At 39.0% G+C, this 22,332-nt stretch overlaps 1 protein-coding gene across 3 annotated transcripts; it reads right to left on the bottom strand.

Annotated features, from left to right (window-relative positions):
• Positions 1 to 449: 449 nt before the first annotated feature.
• Positions 450 to 20,461, bottom strand: DSPP (dentin sialophosphoprotein). Of its 3 annotated transcripts, XM_021100403.2 has the most exons (6): positions 20,235 to 20,461; positions 10,263 to 10,368; positions 7,188 to 7,268; positions 6,062 to 6,148; positions 4,917 to 5,927; positions 2,242 to 4,248 (listed from the first exon to the last, which is right to left on the bottom strand). In XM_021100403.2, the coding sequence occupies exons 3-6, from the start codon at positions 7,236 to 7,238 to the stop codon at positions 2,326 to 2,328; spliced, it is 3,072 nt and encodes a 1,023-aa protein (XP_020956062.1). In that variant the 5' UTR covers positions 7,239 to 7,268; positions 10,263 to 10,368; positions 20,235 to 20,461; the 3' UTR covers positions 2,242 to 2,325. The 3 variants fall into 3 exon arrangements, with proteins under 3 accessions (NP_001431620.1, XP_020956062.1, XP_020956065.1); NM_001444691.1 differs by lacking the exon at positions 20,235 to 20,461 and having other exon boundaries at positions 450 to 4,248; positions 10,263 to 10,342; XM_021100406.2 differs by lacking the exon at positions 20,235 to 20,461 and having other exon boundaries at positions 7,188 to 7,263; positions 10,263 to 10,367.
• Positions 20,462 to 22,332: the final 1,871 nt, after the last annotated feature.

Genomic DNA, 22,332 nt, shown 5'->3' on the forward strand with positions numbered 1-22,332 from the left:
AGTGGCACAAAAATAGGGACAGATTAAACACCTCAGGCATTTCATAAAATGATATACGACACAGTCGTGAAAAAAGAATGTCAGTCTGTGTGTAATGAACCAATATTCAAGGTCTAGTCTTAGGTTAAAAAGAGTAAATTAAGTACGCAATGTATAATAAACTTCCATGTGTCTTTAAAACACTGTCTTACATGTGCATAGACTATTTCTGGAAAGTTCCATAAGATATTAGTAATAGGATTAGTGATTGCTTTTGGCAAAGAGAACTAGAGGCCTGGGAGTCTAGGGTGATGGAGATTTCATATTTTGGTATAACTTTTCATAGCATTTGAAATTCTCATTTTGCGTATATACACACATTACTTTTTCAATTAAATGTAGCAAATTTTTTAAAAATATAATGGAGGAAGGAAGCACTTGCAAAATCATTAAGATGAAGGGAGTCTTCCTTGAAAAAGTCATATAAACAGATGTTTATTATAGCACCAAAATTATCTCTCTAATTTACATGTCATATAATTTACAAAGAGTTTCACATCCATTGCCTGACATAGTGCTCACGACAACCTTTTGAAATAGGGGGACAGTTCCTAGAAGCCACAGTTTATAAATGGGAAAATGAAAACAAAAAACCCTGAAGCCTAAAGGAGTTAAAAATCTAGAGCATATATAATTACTGAAAGATTAAAGAAAGAAATTTGGAGTCATTTATGTGATTGTGATATATAGATTGTGTTTATATTATTATGAGCCACCAAGTAGTTTATAAAAAGAAGTATTTTTAAAGCCTTTAGAAATAGTACTTGCAATATTGGTCTCTTGCATAAAGGAAGAAGGAGGCAAAAAAAAGAAGCCTACTGAAACTCTTTGTGTAAAATATGCCTAATATTAGAACATAAATTGTCATAAATGACTGGTTGAAAATAAACAGTAAAAATGTTTCATTCATGGGGAGTTCCCATCGTGGTGCAGCGGAAACGAATCTGACTAGGAACCATGAGGTTACAGGTTCAATCCCTGACCTCTCTTAGGGAGTTAAGGATCCAGTGTTGTACTAAGCCGTGGTGTAGGTCACAGACGCAGCTCAGATCTGGTGTTGTGGTGGCTGTGGCATAGGCTTGCAGCTATAGCTCTGATTCGACCCCTCTGGCCTGGGAACCTCCATATGCTGCAGGTGTGGCCCTAGAAAGACAAAAACAAAACAAAACAAACAAACAAAAAACTTCACCATATAGAATTTTACCTTTAAATTAGAACAAATCTAAGATAATTACCTAAGTGAAAAAAGAGAGAAATTATAAATCATCACTGCTAAATGTTGACTAATACCCCAGAAGTTGATAGCCACTGTCACTGTATCTCCCAGAGTCCCCAGACAAGTCAGATTTACACCTCCTGTCCCTGAGTAACTATTCATGACACCCCTTTCACTCTCAAGGGTATCCTAGTTTGGGTGATACATTTTATCCCCATTCTATTAAATATTACACTCCAGGCTCACACACTTTTAAGACCCTCACGTTCTAAGGTTAGGACTTCATCTCAGAAAGAAGAACTACCGTCATTCAGGCAAAAATCTGAAGAACCCATGTTCAGATTTTAGCTGCATATATGACTCAAATAAAAAAAGAGTAGTTTGTAAATCATTACCCACCAGCAACTGTTGGCTTTATTAAAGAGATTCATAGTGAGAAGGGAGCCTCAGAATTTCCATAATTTGTAATTACTCTATTCACTAATTACAAGGATTATTCCCATGGTCCATGTAGTTAAATCATTGCTGTGACTTTTTTCCTGTTAGAGGTGTATTTCTTCCTTAGAACAAGCAAATGAATCGTAGCCAAGCTGGAGATAATGGTAACAGCATCCTTTACTCAGCAGGTAAGCAGACCATCTATTCATAATAGGTAATTACTGAAAGATTAAGGCAGTGCCATAGGTTGTTTATAAGACAGTTTTACTTGCTACCTTCTCTAAAGCACTTGGCATTAAAATCGAAGTTACTTAGTAGAGGATTACTTGAGGTTTTCTGTGTAAAGTATTAAAGAATATTTTATTTGTTCTTCTGTGTTTACATTTACACTTTTAAAGAAATCCTTTTAGAATATATTTAACATGCACGTACACAGTCAGATTCTCCCTCTGAGGGTGTTGAGACTTGGTTCTGAATCTGACAATTTGACTATCTCCGTGTATCTGTGAATGTGTGGTTGTGTATGTGTCTTCTCTTTGCTTCTCTCCTTTCTTTACATCCTGGATCTTTATTTCCTATTAATTACCCACCAGACTTTTCACAAAAGGAGCCTTGTGAGTTTTTCCTTAGTTCTAATCATCACTGGTTGAGTGATTGCTGTCACTGCCTTCACTGTCACTGCTACTGTCGCTATCACTTCCATTGTTGTCGCCATTACCAGCCTTGCTCTTGCTGTCACCTTCATCGCTACTGTCAGATGCACTGTCACTGCTGTCACTACTGTCACTGCTGTCACTACTGTCACTGCTGTCACTGCTGTCATTACTGTCACTGTCACTGCTGTCACTACTGTCACTGCCATCGCTGCTGTCACTGTCACTGCTATCACTACTGTTACTGTCGTCACTACTGTCACTATCACTGCTGTCACTGCTGTCATTGTCGCTGCTGTCACTACTGTCACTGCTATCACTACTGTCGCTGCTGTCACTGCTGTCACTACTGTCTGATTTGCTGTCACTGCTGTCACTGTCACTGCTGTCACTGCTGTCACTGCTGTCACTACTGTCACTGTCTGATTTGCTGTCACTGCTGTCACTACTGTCTGATTTGCTGTCGCTGTCACTGCTATCACTGCTATCACTACTGTCTGATTTGCTGTCACTGCTGTCACTGCTGTCGCTGCTATCACTGCTGTCACTGCTATCACTGCTGTCACTGTCTGATTTGCTGTCGCTGCTGTCGCTGCTGTCACTGCTGTCACTACTGTCTGATTTGCTGTCACTGCTGTCACTACTGTCTGATTTGCTGTCACTGCTGTCGCTGCTATCACTGCTGTCACTGCTATCACTGCTATTACTACTGTCTGATTTGCTGTCATTGCTGTCGCTGCTATCACTGCTGTCACTACTGTCCGATTTGCTGTCACTGCTGTCACTACTGTCTGATTTGCTGTCACTGCTGTCGCTGCTATCACTGCTGTCGCTGCTATCACTGCTGTCACTACTGTCCGATTTGCTGTCACTGCTATCACTGCTGTCACTACTGTCTGATTTGCTGTCACTGCTGTCGCTGCTGTCACTGCTGTCACTACTGTCTGACTTGCTATCACTGCTGTCACTGCTGTCGCTGCTGTCTGATTTGCTCTCACTGCTATCGCTGCTGTCACTGCTGTCTGATTTGCTGTCACTACTATCACTGCTGTCACTACTGTCACTGCTGTCGCTGCTGTCACTGCTGTCGCTGCTGTCTGATTTGCTGTCACTGCTGTCTGATTTGCTGTCACTGCTGTCACTACTGTCGCTGCTGTCACTGCTGTCACTACTGTCACTGCTATCACTGCTGTCACTGCTGTCTGATTTGCTGTCACTGCTGTCACTACTGTCGCTGCTGTCACTGCTGTCACTACTGTCACTGCTTTCACTACTATCTGATTTGCTGTCACTGCTGTCACTACTCTCACTACTGTCATTGCTCTCACTGCTGTCGCTGCTGTCGCTGCTGTCGCTCTCACTGCTCTCACTGCTCTGGCTGCTCTCTGATTCAGCTTTGCTGCTGCCTGATTTGCCACTGTCATCGCTCCCATTGTCACCATTGCCATCACTGTCACTATCATTCGCATCTGATGTGTTATCCTCCTCAGCTTCTTCTTTGGAGTCACTGTCATTGCCATTATCATCTGATTCATCAGAGTTATAAGAAGTATCTCCTCGGCTACTGTGGTTATTATCACCTTCAGAATTGGCATCATCACTGCCATTAGACTCCTCACTGCTGTTGGGATCATCTCCTTGCATGGATTTACCATCAAACTCATAACTGTCGTATCCTTCACTGTTACTGTCGCTATGTGTTTTGCTGGGTCCAGGCTTATTTCCGGGTTCTGATTTGGGGCCAGGTCTTTGCATGATGTCAGCCTCGCCTTGTGTCTTGACACTTCCTTTGCCCACAATCATTCCATGTTGGCCTTTACTCTCTCTGTCTTCACTGACTTTCCCAGCCTCTTTGGTGATATTGCTTCTGTTGCCACTGCGGGGAGCTGCAATTTCTATTCCCTATGGAAAGATGGAGAAAAGATGATTAATTAGTGAATGTTATGCTACAAAATCGCATTGGTCTGAGGAAGACTGACTGGAGAAAGTGGCTAGAGAACAGGAGTTCAGCTTCCAGTACTTGAGAAACATCTGTCTGTGAAAATGTGCTTTATTCAATACTTGAAAGTACTCTGGTGTTTAGATTATAGACAATCCCACTCATGTTTGTACCTAGTAGCAACTTTTGTAAAGGTGCATGGTGTGTAAATTATTTATGTAAGACTCTAAAAGAACTGTAACCAAGTTTTCAGAAGTGTGTGCTTTGTAAAATTGTTCTACATCAAAGTCTAGTAAGGACTCCAGCTTCCCCACTAAACATTCAAGTAATTTAGGTGCAAAAACACATGACCATGGAGTTCCCATTGTAGCACAACGGGATCGGCGTTGTCTCTGCAGTGCCAGGACACCTGTTTGATCCCTGGCCAGGCACAGTGGGTTCAAGGATCCAACTGCACAAAACTGCAGTTCAGATCTGATCCCTGGCCCAGGAATTTCATATGTTGCGCGGCGGCCAAAAAAGAAAAAACAAATACGTTGACTGTTTGTCATGATTTATTTTCATGCTACCACCAGGGAAGGAAGGGGAGAATTTAAACCGCTTTTGAAAGAAATCAGCTTCATAAACTAACCTTATCTTGGCTCTTCCCAATAGCAAGGGGCTCTGATATTGCAGTGACTCCATTTGCCACAGCTTTGGTTTCTCTCTGATTGGGTTTCTGGGTGTCCTCTATCCTTTGGCTACGGCTTTCTCCTGGAATATTGTCAGAATCTTCCTCACTCTTGGAGGTGTTGTCTCCGTCAGTGGCATGGGCAGCTTCTTTGTGCCCAGGGCCCTCATCTTCACTACTAATTGAATTTTGACCTAAGCTATGGTCGTCGTCCTCCTCCTCCGCCTCCTCCTCTCCATGACTCGGATTCTCCTGGCCCTTGCTGGTATCAGCAGTCCTCTCTCCATTCCCCGTTTCTTCACCTTCATCGTCCCCAGAGCCCTTGTCTTCCTCTTCATCTGCTCCATTCCCACTGGGACTGCCATCAGAATTATCCAGGCCAGCAAATTCTCTATTGCCAGCTCCACTTCCCCCAGATGTTACCCCTGTCTCTTCATTCCCATTTATCTCACCTTCTCCTGGAGGTGTTGTTTCACTTACATCTCCCCCATTTCTACAGAAATTCCCATTTATTTCATCTTCATGACCTATACTGTTATTGCTTCCAGCTACTTGATATCTATCTTCCGGGACCACAGTGGCATTCTCACTCTGACTTGCATTTCCAACATCCTCGTTTTTTGAATTCTTATCAGTAACCCCATTAACATGGCTCCCATTTGCTGTGCCAGTGTTGTCAAGAATGCTGACTTGCCCTCTGAGGCCATTTGCGGGGCTGCTGTCCCCTCGTCCATGGAGCCCATCGTGGCCATATGGTTCTGGTTGTCCTGCGTCCCCATTCGGATCCTCCGTGTTCTCTTCTTTGTTTGCTAACATGGGACGTGCAGAAGAACTGTTCCCTCCCACGTCTGCCCACTCAGAGCCATTTCTCTCTCCTTTGTAACCATCTTTGGTATCCTGCTGCCTTCCTATGTCATGGTCATGCATGGGGATGCCACTTCCTTTGGTGGTATCATTGGCATTTAACTCATCCTGGAAAAGAGAAACAATTCAAAACAAATTGTGGACATCAGCTTAAAGGAAGGCAAACTGAAAAGATGAGCATCAATTGCTTGTAAGTTCACGGAATCTAAAAACAGCTTAGAAACGCATTATACATCCTATACCTGTACTGGCGCTTTCGATTTTGCTAGAAGATTTAAGTTCACACTTTTGTCAATGGCATGCCTCTCCAATGGCTTGATTTGAGGAACCTACAAAAGTGAAAATACTGGATTTGAAGATATTCTTATTGCACGTGTGCACACGCACACACACACACACCTTTCCCTAAATGAAGAAAAACAGATATAACATGAAGGCCAAACTATGATCTATTTGGGCAGAAAAGAGAAGTGTCTTCTTAGAGTGCTTATGAGAATTTAGACATGGCACACAGATATTGTTCATAACAGTTACCAATTTTATTGAAGTATTAACCAGACCACTTACCTCAACTGTAAAAAGGGAAGAGTCTTTTATAAAAACGAGGAGAGAACCTTGGTGTTTCTTGCGATAGCTCCACACCCACTTAAGTATATACTCCTGGCCCAAACCCAAGAGAACAGCAGGTCTGACCAGAGCCAGGACAGAAGCGAAGGTAAGTACTTCGTAGAAGTGCTATGCTACTTTTTCAGGAGCACAATGGAAACAGTTGAGAGATTTCTTAACCAAATAAATACCAAAGTGCTTGGTATTATGAAAACACACCAAAATATTAACCATAGCAGCTGGCTAATACAATTACAAATGCTTTGATTTTCCTAATTTTTCTTTGTGGGTGTTTATCTGTATATTAATTTTCCACAGGGAGCATATAGGAAAAAAACTCTCTGAATGAAACATTGGTTTTTCCCTTTGTTGAAAAAAAAATGATTTATTTCCTATTTTTCTTTCCTGAAAACTTCTTAATCAATACTGGCTTCATTGCTATTAGAATGAAATTCATAGGACATGAGGAAAGATGGACAGTCTCCATGGCTCCTGAACATTAAATGTAAATTAATCTGAATGAACTTTAAAAGTCATAATCCTTCCAACAAGCCAAGAGTTTCAATGGGAAAAATGGGAGCATGACTTGGAGTGCATATTTGGTTTTGTTGAGACTCCCAAATATATCTTGTCAAGTCTTTCATGCAAATCTAAAAGTTTAGGCTCCACTGATCTGAAAGGCTTCCAGGAAGTCATATCAAATAGTGTTAGCTTAAAAGAGAGAGCAAAGTAAGAAGGTTTTTTTGAGGAAGGCATACTTACTGGAATGGCCCATGCTATTGCCCAAATGCAAAAATATATAATTATCTTCATTTTCTTTAGGAATATTAATCAGCGGCTGTTCTGGCAGAAAAAAAAAAAAGAATAGCACAAAATTACTTAGAAAGCAAAAGATGATAGCCCTACAATGTATTACTTTGATCCGTAAGCATTTGCCATTTTCCTAGGTGAGGAGCACACATCCAGCAGGAGAAGAAGCTGCCCAGACTTAATGTTCCTGAACACACCTGGAGCGTTCACAGAGACGAACAAGGCACCACCAAGCTCAGCATGGATGGAGCTACCTAGACCCTGGCTGCCTTTGCCATTAAAGGGGTACAGCCAGGTGCTGACAGAAGCCATAACTATAACCTTCTGCTTCTACTGTGCTGACGGCAATAACATCTCTTCGGAATAGTTTTAAGCAAGTATCAGCTAATTCTATTAAGATCGTGCTTAAAAGATGAAGCTCTTTTCATCCCCATTCCAAATCCATACAGTCGGACTTTACTAGACTGTAAGGGAAGGAAATTTCCAGCATGAAGACGCCCAGGTCGGTGGAAAGAATGTGGGGTTTGGATTCAGAGACCTCCTGGGTTCCAATTCTGCCTTTGCTACTTGATGTGTGAGCTTAAAGAATTTAAGGAGTTCTATTAAGCATTCGAGTCCTCCGTCTGGAGTAATTAATAATACCCACACTTTGGGATTATCTCAATTATCTTAGCAGAAGAAATTTCTCTGAGAGGTCTTTTCTGACTCCACGTTAAAGGGCAGGTGGTGTCTCTCTCTCTCCTCATCACACCCGGCAGCTTCTGCACGTCACGCTGGTAGCACTGCCCTGTTTCCACGGTTTAACAACAGCCTGGTTAAGTGTACGTCCCCCCACCAACCCCACTGAGAGCTCCTGAGGTCCAAAGGCTTGGTGATCACTGCCTTTCAAAACATGACACAGAAAAAGACTTTTGGGGAATGTTGTTGATGAATAAATACTTAGGAGTATAAGCAACGGGTTGCGCTTTTCCGGGTATTCAGCAATCTCTTAACACATGACAGTGATTATTATGTGGGAGTTTTAAACCCATGATCCTGCATTCCTGTTAGAGCGCACAGTCAGACATGTATACGCATTTTGATACATCGGAAGAGACAGACATGGAGTTCATGAGACTCAAAATTTTAAATTGCTATTTTCTACAAGTTGGATTTCTTGACGTAATGATGCTCTTACTACAGGAAAGAAGGGAGAATTTTACTTTTATTTCATGTACTCCCCCTGGGTTTATACTTTATAATGCAGGATGTCATAAGACAGCCTCGATTGAATTTAATGTTGACAGTGGAAGCCTAATAAAACCTCAGCGGCTATCAACTGTCTTTGAAGTACTGGCATTTTTCACAGGAGAGAGGATCCAGTTCCAGAGCTACTGAGAGGAAAAAAATGTGCTTACTCGTATAGCTGTTCAGCAGAAAGCCAAAGGTAGCTAGTCCGCCTTCAAAAATGCTATAGATTTTAAGCAGAGCTGAGGTGACGCCAGGACAGTAGAAGGCAGAGTCCTGGGGCACACACGTCGACGTGCAGCTGTTTGGTGAGCAGAGGCTGGGCTGTACTTTGCCGTCCCAACCTAATTATTAGATAGACCCTGCCGAGGGCCAGTCTACACTCTGGTTTGGAGGGAACGGGGTGTCCTGGAAAGGTACCTACAGTGAAGGCCAGGGTTTTGTGCAGCCCATTTCTAAACTGCAACACAGCAATGTGGCCGCGATAGCCTTCCTTCAGCTCCACTCAGAAGGGCCGCACTACACACAGTGCTGCTCGCCCTGTAGCCCCGGGTTAGAAGACGCTTGAAAGATGACTATAGAAAGGGCCTCGATTTTGTCAGCCTGAAAGCAGAAATGTGTGAACCCCCTTCAGATGATTTCGTGAAACCATCTGAGATTTTACTTAGTTCATTGGAACGAAATGAGATTTTACGTAGTTAATTTGAATAGGTTAATAAAACCTTGAAAAACAAAATTAAAGTCCTGTTTCAAAAGCTCAAGGTAAATATTTTAAATCTGAGTTACCCGATTGTTTCTCAAAACTGATCAAAACAACCAGATAATTATCGTTTTCACTTCAGTTTGCCAATATCAAACATGGTTTTTAGTAACATGTCTTTTATTTTCCAAATGTATCATTATGCCATATAAGACAGAAGAGGTATGTGAAAGAAATCAGAGTCTCTAGATATCCTAAATAGAAATATTTTAATCTAGTTTTAAACCCCTAATGTCAACTGGCAAAATAACAATAATAATATTTTTTTGGCCAAAGATTGCTTTTTCAGAGACCAAAAAATTAATGTAGACTGAGATTCATTCTTTGATTCAACAGACATTTGAAGGACTAATGTGGGCCAGATACTGAGCCCTGGGAACAGATATGAGCCCCACCTTCGTGGAGCTTATCAATAAGTAGACTAGCCAGACTCTGAAATAAGTGTAACGTAATGTGGTAAATCAAGCTCCCAAACCCATGTTTATTTCTTAATAGAGTCAGTGTTTACATGTTACTATTTGAAAGAGAAAGAGACTGTTTCTTTCCTTTTTCATTAAATCCTATCAAATCTTGCATTGCAAAGGTTAGGCTAAAAAAAAAAAAATGGCTTTAACTAGATTCAAGGTCCTTAAAGATGGTTTTTCTGGATAAAAAAATAACAGTAATGGAGCTTTAGAGAATTTTGCATAAAATATTCTAATCACTCATTCTGCTGTTAATAGATTAGATATAACATATGTGCTTCATCTTACATATACTTTTTTGACTGTTAGCAACTGAGATTTTAACATACTAGCTGTGAAAACAAATTTTATTCTTCAGTGATGCAATATTTTGCTAAGTGGAATTACCATCCCTTATCACATAACTTTCCATTATCTTTTAATACACAGCCTTGATTTGACAAGTCAAAAGGGAAGGAAAAACGTCTAATCACAAGGGTTATTCATTTCTTAAAATCACGTTGGCTTCTTCTCTGAAAGTGAATTTCATTCTAAAGGAATCAGTTGGTTCTGAGTAAAGAGAATGTTTCATCTTACCTTAAAAGCCTTCAAAGGGACTTTGAAAATCCAGGATTTTCTTATCTTTCTCTTTGAAGACTGAGAGTGGCACCCTGTCCTGGACTTTTGCGTGACAATTTTGTACCTGCCGAAATTTAAAGTCAGTTTGATAATTTTCTCAACCAATCACTGTTTAGGATCCTTGATATGGGGTTATAAAGTGTCACCGTGTCTATGAAGCACATAATAACGTCCCCCACTTCCTTCACTTGCTGATATGTATTTGCTCACTGAACCATTCGGTTCCAAAGGGACTAGACTTACTTTCACTTAATTAAATAGCTCCTGAGAGGCTGTTTTGCATCTTAAATATAGAGAATCAGTGTAACGTATCTAAAAAGAGCCACTTAAACTCTGTCACCCTGACATTTCTTGTCTTTCTAAGGTTGGCAATCTAAGAAAACTCTAGGTTTCTCTAGTAAATATGCTGCCTACTTAGGACCCCTATCATTCCTGAGGTAGGTATTAAAGTTTCTGTGCTATAATTCAAGAAACTGTCCACATGCAACAGCCTTAACGTTGCCTAAGGGGTCTTTAACAATCTAGAAATAGTAACTGCCATGAAATCTCTCTGACCTACATAAACAGTAATGCGAAGTTTAAAAATGTATCGATTTCGTATTCACACTAAATTGTTAAACTAGATATTCAAAATACCAAAACTTATTGTAAGGTAGCTGGATGTGCAAAAGTGCATACAGACAACAGATGTAGCTCTCAATCATCTCTATTACTTGTGCTGGCTGTGAAAGGTAAAATAGAAAACCAGACTGTAATTCCAGCAGAAGTTTTGGTACCCGAACTCACTGGACATACACTACAATGCAGGTAATCCCTAGGCCAGTTTTCCAATCCATGAGGTCAAAACCTTGACAGTTTGGTGAAGCTAACGTGGAAACAGTATGGAGATTCCTCAAAACCCTAAAAACAGAACTGCCACATGATCCGGCAATGCCACTCCTGGGCATCTATCCAGAGAAAGCCGTAATTTGAAAAGATGCAGGTACCCCTATGTTCATCACAGCACTATTTACAATGGTCAAGGCATGGAAACAACCTACATGTCCACTGACACAGGAATGGATAAAGAAGAGGTGGTACATACACGCAATGGAATATTAATCCGCCATAAAAAGAATGAAATAATGACATTTGCAGCAACATAGGTGGACCGAGAGATGATCATACTAAGTGAAGTAAATCAGAAAAAAACAAATACATACAAGATCACTTATAGGTGGAATCTCAAATACCACAATCTATGAAACGGAAACAGACTCATGGACATAGAGAACAGACTTGTGGCTGCCAAGGGGGTAGGGTGTGGGAAGGAAGGATTGGGAATTTGGGACTATTGTATACAGGATGGATAAACAACAAGATCCTACTGCATAGCACAGGGAACTATATTCAATATCCTGTGATAAGCCGTCATGGAAAGAATATACATATACACACATATATGTATAACTGAGTCACTTTGCTGTACAGAAATTAACATAACATTGTAAATCAACTATACTTCGATAAAATTTAAAAAGAAAATTTGACAGTCCAAAGTTCTGTACTTGTTCAGAATTGTCAGGAATATTTCGATTTTTTTAATGTCATGACATCACAGGGTGTGAATCAAGGAAGTAACTGCTACCCAAGAGTGGTAACTCCGGGAGTTATATAGAGGACTAATATTGGGGAAGCAGTGAGACTGACAGGGAGAGGAGGGGTGGAAAGAGGATTTGCCTGGAAGCTGCGTTTTCATAGCAAGCACTCCGTTTTTATTTAAATGGCACGTTCATGTGGGTGACTTAAAGGGCCTAACCAAATTGGAAGGAGTCTTAAGTCACTCCTGGGAGCAACACAACACATCACTCCCATACACATACTAGTGGCGGTTATGAACTGAACCTGCCTTCTGTTTCCTTTCATTTCAGTTAGCATGAATGTTCTGATCTTTTGCTAATTTTTCCCAGATTTCAGCAGAGGGTTGTAGAGTCACACCCTCAGCCTTTTTTCTAGATCTTTCTCTCCCGCCAGTGAATCTCTTAATTTTAACATCTTTTGCCATTTGGATAGGCAGAGATCTTTCAATATCATCAGGCCTTGGCTCCTTTCTCCTTCACAGTTCTTCTTGCAGTGAGTTTCTCTCCTCTTGCATTTTATTATAAATAGCTAGAAGAGGCCAAGCAGCATCTTCAACACTTGGCTCAAAAACTCCTGGGCTATATATCCAAGTTCATTGCTTACAAGTTCTGCTTTCCACATAACTGCAGAACACAATTCTGCTAAGCTTTCTGCCATGAGGATAACAAAAGTCCTTGTTCCTCCAAATTCCGACAATGCTTTTCTCACATCCTTCTGAGACCTCACTAGCAGCTTCTTTAACATCTATTTTTGTATTCTCAGTTTTCTAGGCTCTACCCACTGCCTAATTCCAAACATTTTAAGGATTTTTTATGGCAGCACCCCACTTCCATGTACCAAAATCTGTATTGCCTAACAATTTGCCAAGGATACCTTGGCTTTTAGAGGGCTCATTTGGCTAGGTTAGCCTCATCCAAATAACCTCTTTATCTCTGATTAGTAAACTCAGTCACACCTGCCAAATCCCTTCTGCCATATAATAGGACATAATCATGGAAATGAAATTTCATCACACTTACTTGTTCTTTCCACACTCAAAGGAGAGAGGATTAATCAAAGGAGAGGGTCATTGGGGGGGGTCATCTTAAAATTCTGCCTACCACACATTTTAGGCTACAAAGAAAGGAAATAGATCAATAGTTTCATAACCTAGGGGGAGGGGAGGGGGTGGAGGAAAGGGATTTTAAATGGTCATGAGGAAATTCTGTAGGTACTTTTCATTGTCTTAATTGTGATTATCTCATGGGTATGTGCATATGTCGAAACATCAAAATGTACACTTTATATATGTACACTTTATTGAGTATCAATTATACCTCAGTGATGCTATTAGGGGAAAAAGTAATGATCATATTTCAAATTCCATAAATTGAGAAGTTAAAACTATGGTTTTAATAAGGGCTCCCAAAAGGGAAACACAAACTTCAATTTATTGTGGAAAAAATTAACTAAAATTTAAGATCTGGACTCAGAAGTCCACATCAATTTATTAACTAAACACATTACCTATAAACCCTTAATTAGAATTATTCTTCTGTTCCTAAGGAAAGAGTTTGGGATGGAACTATTAATCTAGAGGTTACTCTGTTACCATGACTTTGAACTATCTGTCTTCCTGTTTTCTTAAATTTGGATAAACAGTAGCTGAGCCAAATGTCAAAACTAAGGCAAGAATAGCAATAGCAGTATAGGCACAGAGAAAATGTTCCAACTTGAATTATTTTAAGCTGACCCAAACTAGTTCACAAACCAGCAGAAGGCACATGAGTAGGTGTTCTGTGTGTCAGCAGATGTACGTCTCTGCTGGACATCTTTGATTGGCAAAAATCTTCAATTCAACTGCCCAATGGAATTAATGCAGTACAATTAAGAAAACAGATGTAATATTAATTTTTTATTTTTATTTATTTATTTTTTTTGTCTTTTGTCTTTTCAGGGCCACACCCGCGGCATATGGAGGTTCCCAGGCTAGGGGTCGAATCAGAGCTGTTGCTGCCAGCCTACACCACAGCCACAGGAACACCAGATCCGAGCTGCATCTGTGACCTACACCACACTCATGGCAACGCTGGATCCTTAACCCACTGAGCGAGGCCAGGGATCAAACCTGCAACCTCATGGTTCCTAGTCAGATTCGTTGCTGCTGCACCAAGATGGGAACTCCTAATATTAATTTTTTTAAAACAACCATAGTCTTTTAAAATGTGGTAACTATTGCTGCTGGATTCCTATTCCATTTCTACCAATGCTCTGATTGGCATAATGTTCTATGAAATATCTTATTTAAAGAAGACATTATAACGGAACCTCAAGTTGCAGACATGTCTGTTGGCCAGTCTGAGATTCCACTGGCTTAATATGACTGAGACACAACAACTTCCAGATCACATAATCTTTTCTTCTTATTAAAAAAAAAATCATTTCAATTTTTCTTCTTTCATGGGCATAAGTTTCACTTTCTCCAGACCTGTGCTCAGGTACTGAGAGCTAGTAGAGAGTAATGATATAGATCTGAAGCTTTGAAGTCAGATATATCTGGATCAAACCTCTGGCTTTTCCTATGTGACCATGGAAAAGTTACCTTATTTTTCTAAGATTCAGTTTCTTCATCTGTAAAATTAGGTTATAATAATAGCTAACACTCATCGAGCACTTGTAACAAGATATACCCCATACCCGGAGCCATCTAAGCCCATTATGTCATGTAGTCTTTAAATGATCGCACAAAATAAGACTGTTTATCTCCATCATAGGGATGAAGAAAGTGGGTCCTAAGGTAGCACAATCAATAAGAGAGAGAATTCAGATTTGAACCCCCAAATTCTGACTTCAGAACCTAGCTCGTAGCCACTGCACTAAATTAATCACCTCCTTCATAAGTACACAGTGAAGGTAACATATGGAAAACTGCTCACCGCTCAGGATACACATGACTCTTAACAGGGGAAGTTATTATGAATTTCATGGTTCTTTGCCAAGTCCTTCCCTTGTCACTGCCCAAACTTTCCTAGGGTTATTGAAAAAGTGGTGTCTTTTTCATAATAAATAAATGAATAAAATAAATTTTAAAACTTGACAGTTATTCTATGTAATACTCTAATTATTTATTTTTCTTGTCCTGTATGCTGAACCTCCTAACAGGCATGCCTGGTTCCAGTCTCTGTGCCCTGCTTCCAAATCTCTCACCCGATGCCAGTATGATCTTTCTGATACAAATAGAATCATGTCTCTATTTGACTCAAACTTTTCAGTGGCCCTTTAATCTGGTTTGAGACTTCTCAAACCATCCAGCTTCACCTTGGGCCACTCCCGTTTGAGAACCCTTGAGATGCTGGAAGATCACAGAGAAGCAGGGCCAAAGATGTGGTTGGGATCGTGTTGCCAGCCGGCTTGAATACATAGGACATGCCCTGTATATAAATGCCTTTTCCTGTTTCCTGTATTGACTTCGTCAGGGCTATCTCAAGGTCCTATATTCGGCTTTTCTCAATCACAAAAAGCTGTTGCCATTTTTCCACCGTAGTAATTGGTGCTTAAATCTATTAAATGGCAACACTACCTGAAAGTCCTTCCTCCACACATCTGTATAACCTAAGATGCTCTCTCCTGCAGGTTTGGCTGAGGGGAAAACCAAAATAGGGAGCTTAGAATTAAAACACATGTTTTTTCACACATAAAAGACGGTTCTTTGGCCAAAGATCCAAGTGATGAACAAGCAACCACCATTATTTAGTGACAGATTAATTCTCATGCTCTGAAAATCAGCCAATCAGCCTCACTCTTGTAACTGTGCTTCCAAAAGTTAGCAAATGAATGACAGCCCAAGCTACCAAACATTGGCCAGTCAGTGACAACCACATGTTTCTAGACAACAGCCAATCAATAAGGGCCTCATTCTAGTGGTTATTAGCATGTGCGCAAGCCAACCAATCATGGAACTCTCATTTCTGAAAGACTGTCCATCCGTGAAAGCCAAGGTTCCCAAAACATTAATTCAGTAATACTATGCCTTATAAATACAGCTCATTCTTGTAAGCAGAGGGGAAGTTCATAATCTTACATCAGATACTGAGTACTATTTATTGTTCACAAATTTGCAATTCTCTCAACAGTTCAACCTCTGTTTACAGCTAGTTATGAGTTCTGATTTGTGAAAGACAAACACATCGTCACTACTATGATTTTATCAAACTTAATTTTTTCATTTCTTGTTGTGATTGCTCTTTAATTTGTGTATATTTGAGTTCCTGAATGCCAAAACACAGGTCAGTGAACATTTATTAAATAAAGAAAAAATCCTTGGGAAATTCTCTGTGCAGTTCCCATTTGCTGACTTGATGTTTTTAAAAATGATGGAAAGGCAGGTACAAATCAGCATAAAATAATAACTAAACATAAGAAATACATCATTTCCTCAACTACTGCCAAAGATGTGATAAAATAATACATTTTTGTAAGACATTCAGATGAGAAAGATAAAATAATCACAGCAGAAATTGTAACAGCTTTCCATTATGAATTATCATCAGCCTTCAGCTCAAATAACTGTTAGAATGTGCTGCTACCAGAAGTATTTTCTGATCCCAAAATTACAAGTAAGTTATTAGGATGAAATCAACTACAATAATAAAAAATGTAATAGTTCCATTCACTGTCACAGAGCTTATGGAAGACCTAATGCCTTATCATTTTACAACATAGCTATGGATGCAACTTACCATAATGTGGAAAACATGTTCCCTTTGCTGTACAATACCTTTCTCGTGAAAAAGTGTTAATTATACAGCTATTATGAGTAAAATCTGTTCCAGATGAGACTTCAGAGTGATTCTATTATTGTGGTAAGAGTTAATGAGAAAAATTGTACTGCTTTTGGTGGCAATAATAGGAATACAAATTTTGGTAGATTTTTGCAAGAAAGTGCAGACAATGTTTATTCAATGTTGAAGCAAACATGAATGGAAGGTGTTAGCTCTCCTGGTACAGTCTGCAAAATGCTGCTCAAACAGCATCTAATGTCCTTTCTATTGACACTGAAGTCATTGTCATGAAATTTTTCTCCTACTTCAGCATTTATATTGTTAAAAATGAGGGAGTTCCCGTCGTGGCACAGTGGTTAACGAATCCGACTAGGAACCATGAGGTTGCAGGTTCGGTCCCTGCCCTTGCTCAGTGGTTAACGATCTGGCGTTGCTGTGAGCTGTGGTGTAGTTTGCAGACGAGGCTCGGATCCCTCATTGCTGTGGCTCTGGCATAGGCCAGTGGCTACAGCTCCGATTCAACCCCTAGCCTGGGAACCTCCATGTGCCGCGGGAGCGGCCCAAAGAAATAACAAAAAGACAAAAAAAAAAAAAAAAAAGAGTAATTAAAATCTTTTTGAGAACTACTAGAAAGTGAAATTAAGAAAACAATCCCACATACAACTGCATCAGAAAGAATAAAATACCTAGGAAAAAATTTAAGCATGGAGATGAAAGAGCTGTACCCTGAAAACTATGAGACATTAATTAAAGAAATTTAAAAAGACATAAATAAATGGAATAATATTCTTTGATAATGGATTGGAAGAATTAACATTGTCAAAATGTCTATACTGCCCAGAGCAATCTATAGATTCAATGCAACACCTATCAAATTTCTAATAGCATTTTTCACAGAAATTGAACAAACAATCATAAAATTTGTATGGCACAAAAAAATCTCTGAATAGATAAAGCAATCCTGAGAAAGAAGAACAAAGCTAGAGTCATCACACTTTCCGATTTCAAACTATGCTACAAAACTACAGTAATCAAAACAGTCTGCTGCTGGCATAAAAACAGACATGTAGATCAATGTAACAGAGAGAGAGAGCGCGCCCAGAAATAAACACATACACATAAGGTCAATTAACTTACAACAAAGAAACCAAAAATATACAGTGGGTAAAGGACAGTCTCTTCAACTGATAACTGAACACCGTAATTGAATAGACACATGAAAAAGAATGAAACTGGACCACTGCCTTATATAATATGCAAAAATTAACTCAAAATGGACTGAAGACTTGAATATAAGACCTGAAACCATTAAACTCCTAGAAGAAAACACATGTGGTCAATTCCTTGACATCAGTCTTGGTAATGATTTTTTTAAATCTAACAACAAAAATAAAGGTAAGAAAAGTAAAAATAAACAAGTGAAACTAAATCAAACTGAAAAACTTCTATACGGCAACAATCTGAAAAGGCAACTACTAAATGGGAGAAAATGTTTTCAAATCATATATCTTTTAGGGGGTTAATATTGAAAATATGTAAAGAACTCATACAACTCAATAGCAAAAAAGTAAAAATAAAAATCTGATTTTGAAATGGGAGGAAGATCTAAACAGACATTTCCCCAAGGAAGATACATGAATATCCAATAGGTACATGAGAATATGCTCAATATCGCTCATCACCAGAAAACTGCAAATCAAAATCACATGAGATGTCACTTCACACCTGTTAGAATGCTTCTTATCAAAAAGACAAGAAATAACAAGTGTTGGCAAAGATGTGGAGAAAAGGGAACACTTGTGTGCTATTGGTGAAAATGTAAATTGGTACAACCACTATGGAAAACAGTATGGAGGTTCCTCAAAAAGTTAAAAATAAAACTATCATGTGATACAACAATTACATTTCTGGGTATTTATTTGAAGAAACGTTAATTCGGAAAATGTAAGCATTCCTATGTTTATTGCAGCATTATTTATCTAAGATATAGAAGCAACCTACATGTCATTGATGGATTAATGGATAAAGGAAATTAAATTAATATATATATACAAACACATTGAAATATTTTTCAGCCATAAAAAGGAAAAAAATTTTGGAGTTCCTGTTGTGGCATAATGGGATTGGCAGCATCTCTGGAGCACAGGGATACAGGTTCGATCCCTGGCCCAGCACAGTGGGTTAAGGATCTGGCACTGCCACAGCTGAAGCATAAGTCACAACTGTGGGTCCATATGATCCCTGGCCCAGGAACTCTGTATGCTGCTCAGCAGCCAAAAAAGAAAAGGAAAAAAAAAAAAGGAAATTCTGTCATTTAGGATGACATGGGTGGACCTTAAAGGCCCTGTGCTAAGTGAAGTAAGTCAGAAAAAGACAAATACCATATGATCTCATTTATATGTGGAATTGTAAAGAAGCAACAACAGAAACAAATGAACAAAACTGAGCTCATAGATACAAACAGAGAATGATGGTTTGCCAGAGGTGAAGAGTGGGAGGTAGGCAAAAACAGTGAAGGGAGTCAAAAGGCACAAACTTCTAGTTATAAAATAAAGTCATTGGGATGCAATGTTCAGCGTATATAGTTAATAACACCATATTACATATTTGAAAGTTGCTAAGGGAATAGATTTAAATAGACTTAATTTTTTTTCATTTTGAAAAATTTGCACAATGATATTCATTGCTGTTTGTTGTATCAGCTGAAAAAAAGAAACAGGAGTTCCCGTCGGGGCGCAGTGGTTAACGAATCTGACTAGGAACCATGAGGTTGCGGGTTCGATCCCTGGCCTTGCTCAGTGGGTTAAGGACCTGGCGTTGCCGTGAGCTGTGGTGTAGGTCGCAGACGTGGCTCGGATCCCACGTTGCTGTGGCTCTGGCGTAGGCCGGCAGCTATAGCTCCGATTCGACCCCTAGCCTGGGAACCTCCATATGCTTCGGGAGCAGTCCTAGAAAAGGCAAAAAGACTAAAATAAAATAAAATAAGTTTAAAAAAAATGTTATATGAATGAAATCATACAGCACATAGTCTTTTGAGTCTGACTTCTTTCACCTAGCTTGCATTTGAGATTCATCCACACTGTTGCAGATATCAGCAGTTCCTTTTTATTGTACAAATATTTTGCCTAATTTTGTATTGGGCTATTATGTATGTGACATTGCTCCAAAAATAAATAAATAAATAAAGCATTGGTAAGTTTTTTTAAAAGGATTTTTGCAATATTGTTGGCATTCAGCATCTTCAATTTTCTTGCATCCAGAACACACTGGCTCTCTTGAACAGTCATTTAAGAATAGTATCAGTTTATCTGAAGCACTTAAATCAAATTTTAATTCTGAAGAAAAGGATCCCCAAATTTTGGTTGACTTTTAAAATCAAGCAAATCATCTCTTTAGTAACAGGAATATGCAAATTGAAAGAAGAGCAATGTTACTGAAGTGTTCCAACCTTTAAAGAACATCATGGAATTTGTGTCAAAGAAAGAATCACAGAAAAATTTATTCCTTTAAGGGTCAAGACTAGTCTTAAAAGAGATAATGTATTACTTACAAAAAGGAAAAGAAATTCTGACTTGAAATGGATACTTATTATGGCATTTTCACGATTATCCCTGCAGAGTTTGATCTTTTTTTATAGAGACAATTCCGAATACTCTTTCAGCAGGCGAACAAAGGGATCTTCACATGCGGTGCTGAAGAAACAAACGAATGCTGACAACAGTGCTCATGTCCGTGGATAGCATTTTAAAAAATCACTGATCAAGATGAAATATAATCCTGAAGAAAGGAAAAGGAGAGCACGCCTTGAAAGATGGTATTACGTGCTTCAATAAACCACACTTGAAGACTGAGTCTTAGAGTTTGAACAAGTACACATACTGGTCCATAATATTAATACTAAGTGTGTTTCTCCATTAATGACCGGTGGACAAGGAAAGAGACCAAAAAATTTAATGTGACCACTATAGGAGCTATGTCACGATCTAGATTAAACATAGACTACAACTGCAAGAAAAGATTTTATAAGTAAATCCTGCAAAATAAATAACTCTAAACAACCTAAAGGAAATATACTTTTTAAAAGAAGCATGTACTTCGGAGGGAGAGAAGAATTGTGAGGGTGGGAGTAACACATACATACTACTGTATGAAATAGGGGATTGATGAGAACCTACTGTAGAGCACAGGAAAATCTACTCAATAGTTTGTAATAACCTACATGGGAAAAAGACTGGATATATTAGATGTATGATTGATTCACTTTGCTGTACACCTGAAACGAATACAACCTTGTAAATCCAATAAAATTAAATTAAAAAATAAAAATAAGCTCTAGGCAAAAAATTAAAAATTAGTATGTACTTTAGATATTTTTATAACTTATTCCAGATGAACAACAAACACTTTACTATAAAGTATGTCCCATGCAATATTTTTCTTTTATCTTAATGTACATAAGCATAGGTAGGTAATTAGAAACCACTTAAGGTTAACTGGGCATTCTGTGTTTTTATTTGCCAAACCCGGCCTGACCCTAGACTGGATTCTATCAGCAGATATAAAGCTGCCCTCCAGGTGATCATTTTGTGATTTTTTTTCTTTGCAGGAGAGACAATTAGCTGTCTAAAGGGAGTCAGTGGTTTCACACTCTGGTCCAAGCACCTGTTAGACTCAGTGGGCGGCAGAGGATCCCCAGTTTCTCACCCCACTGCCTCCCAGACCTATTCTGTGGAGAAAAACAAACTAGGACCAGACTGTAAAAGAGTTTAGACAGAGCTGCCACGACTGAACCTTCTCTGAATCTTGCTAAGAGAACTCTCCTAAGACCAACTGTACACCTTTGGCTACCAATCATTTAGTCAGTAGATTTGTAGAGAAAGGCATTGGGTTGGATTCCACGAAAGACACAGGTAATTTGCCATCAAGGAAACCCCATTCCTTGAACCATCAGTGGCATACCTGTTAATGACTGATTATATCGCAGAATTTACAGGTCTTACCTAAAGTATATTTTAATTTTATTTACATATTATTTATATATAAACTTTGTACATATATTTATTGATATAAATATTTTTTATAAATCTTTCTGTTTTTAATTGAGGCAATCTCTCAGTTTCTAACAGCTTTGATAGTCAATCCCGATCATTCAAAGGTTCCATATTTGCTAATTCACCAACTTGCTACCATGTACTTATAACTCCCAAATCAATATTTACAGTCATTGCATGGTCAATCAAAGAATGTGCATGCACAGAGCAGAAAAAAAAACTGTCTAGGAATTCTCTTGTGGCACAGTGGGTTAAGGATCCGGCGGCATTGTCACTGCGGCCCTTGATCAGATCAAGTGGGTTCAATCCCTGGTCCAGGAACTTCCACGTGCTGCAGGCATGACCAAAAAAAAAAAAAAAAAAAAAAAAAATTGAGTTGCCTTATATGCAAGTTCCTAGCTGAGGTCAATCAAGATAACATAGCCTTATTGTTTCAACTCTCTTACCATAAACACATGCTTTTTTTGGTCTATCTAGTGCCACATTTTTATAACTTGTTCTCTTTTTTGGGTGATTTTGCTGTTTAAAATGGCTCCCAAGCATAGTGCTACCTAATGTTCCCTAGTGCAAGAAAGGCTATAAAGTGTCATATGGAGA

The sequence above is a fragment of the Sus scrofa genome, chromosome 8 (genome assembly GCF_054392235.1).
Source record: "Sus scrofa isolate SSC_HxYL_T2T_F1_AM1 chromosome 8, Sscrofa_HxYL_maternal_Yorkshire_Landrace_v2.0, whole genome shotgun sequence".
Lineage (NCBI taxonomy): Eukaryota > Metazoa > Chordata > Mammalia > Artiodactyla > Suidae > Sus > Sus scrofa.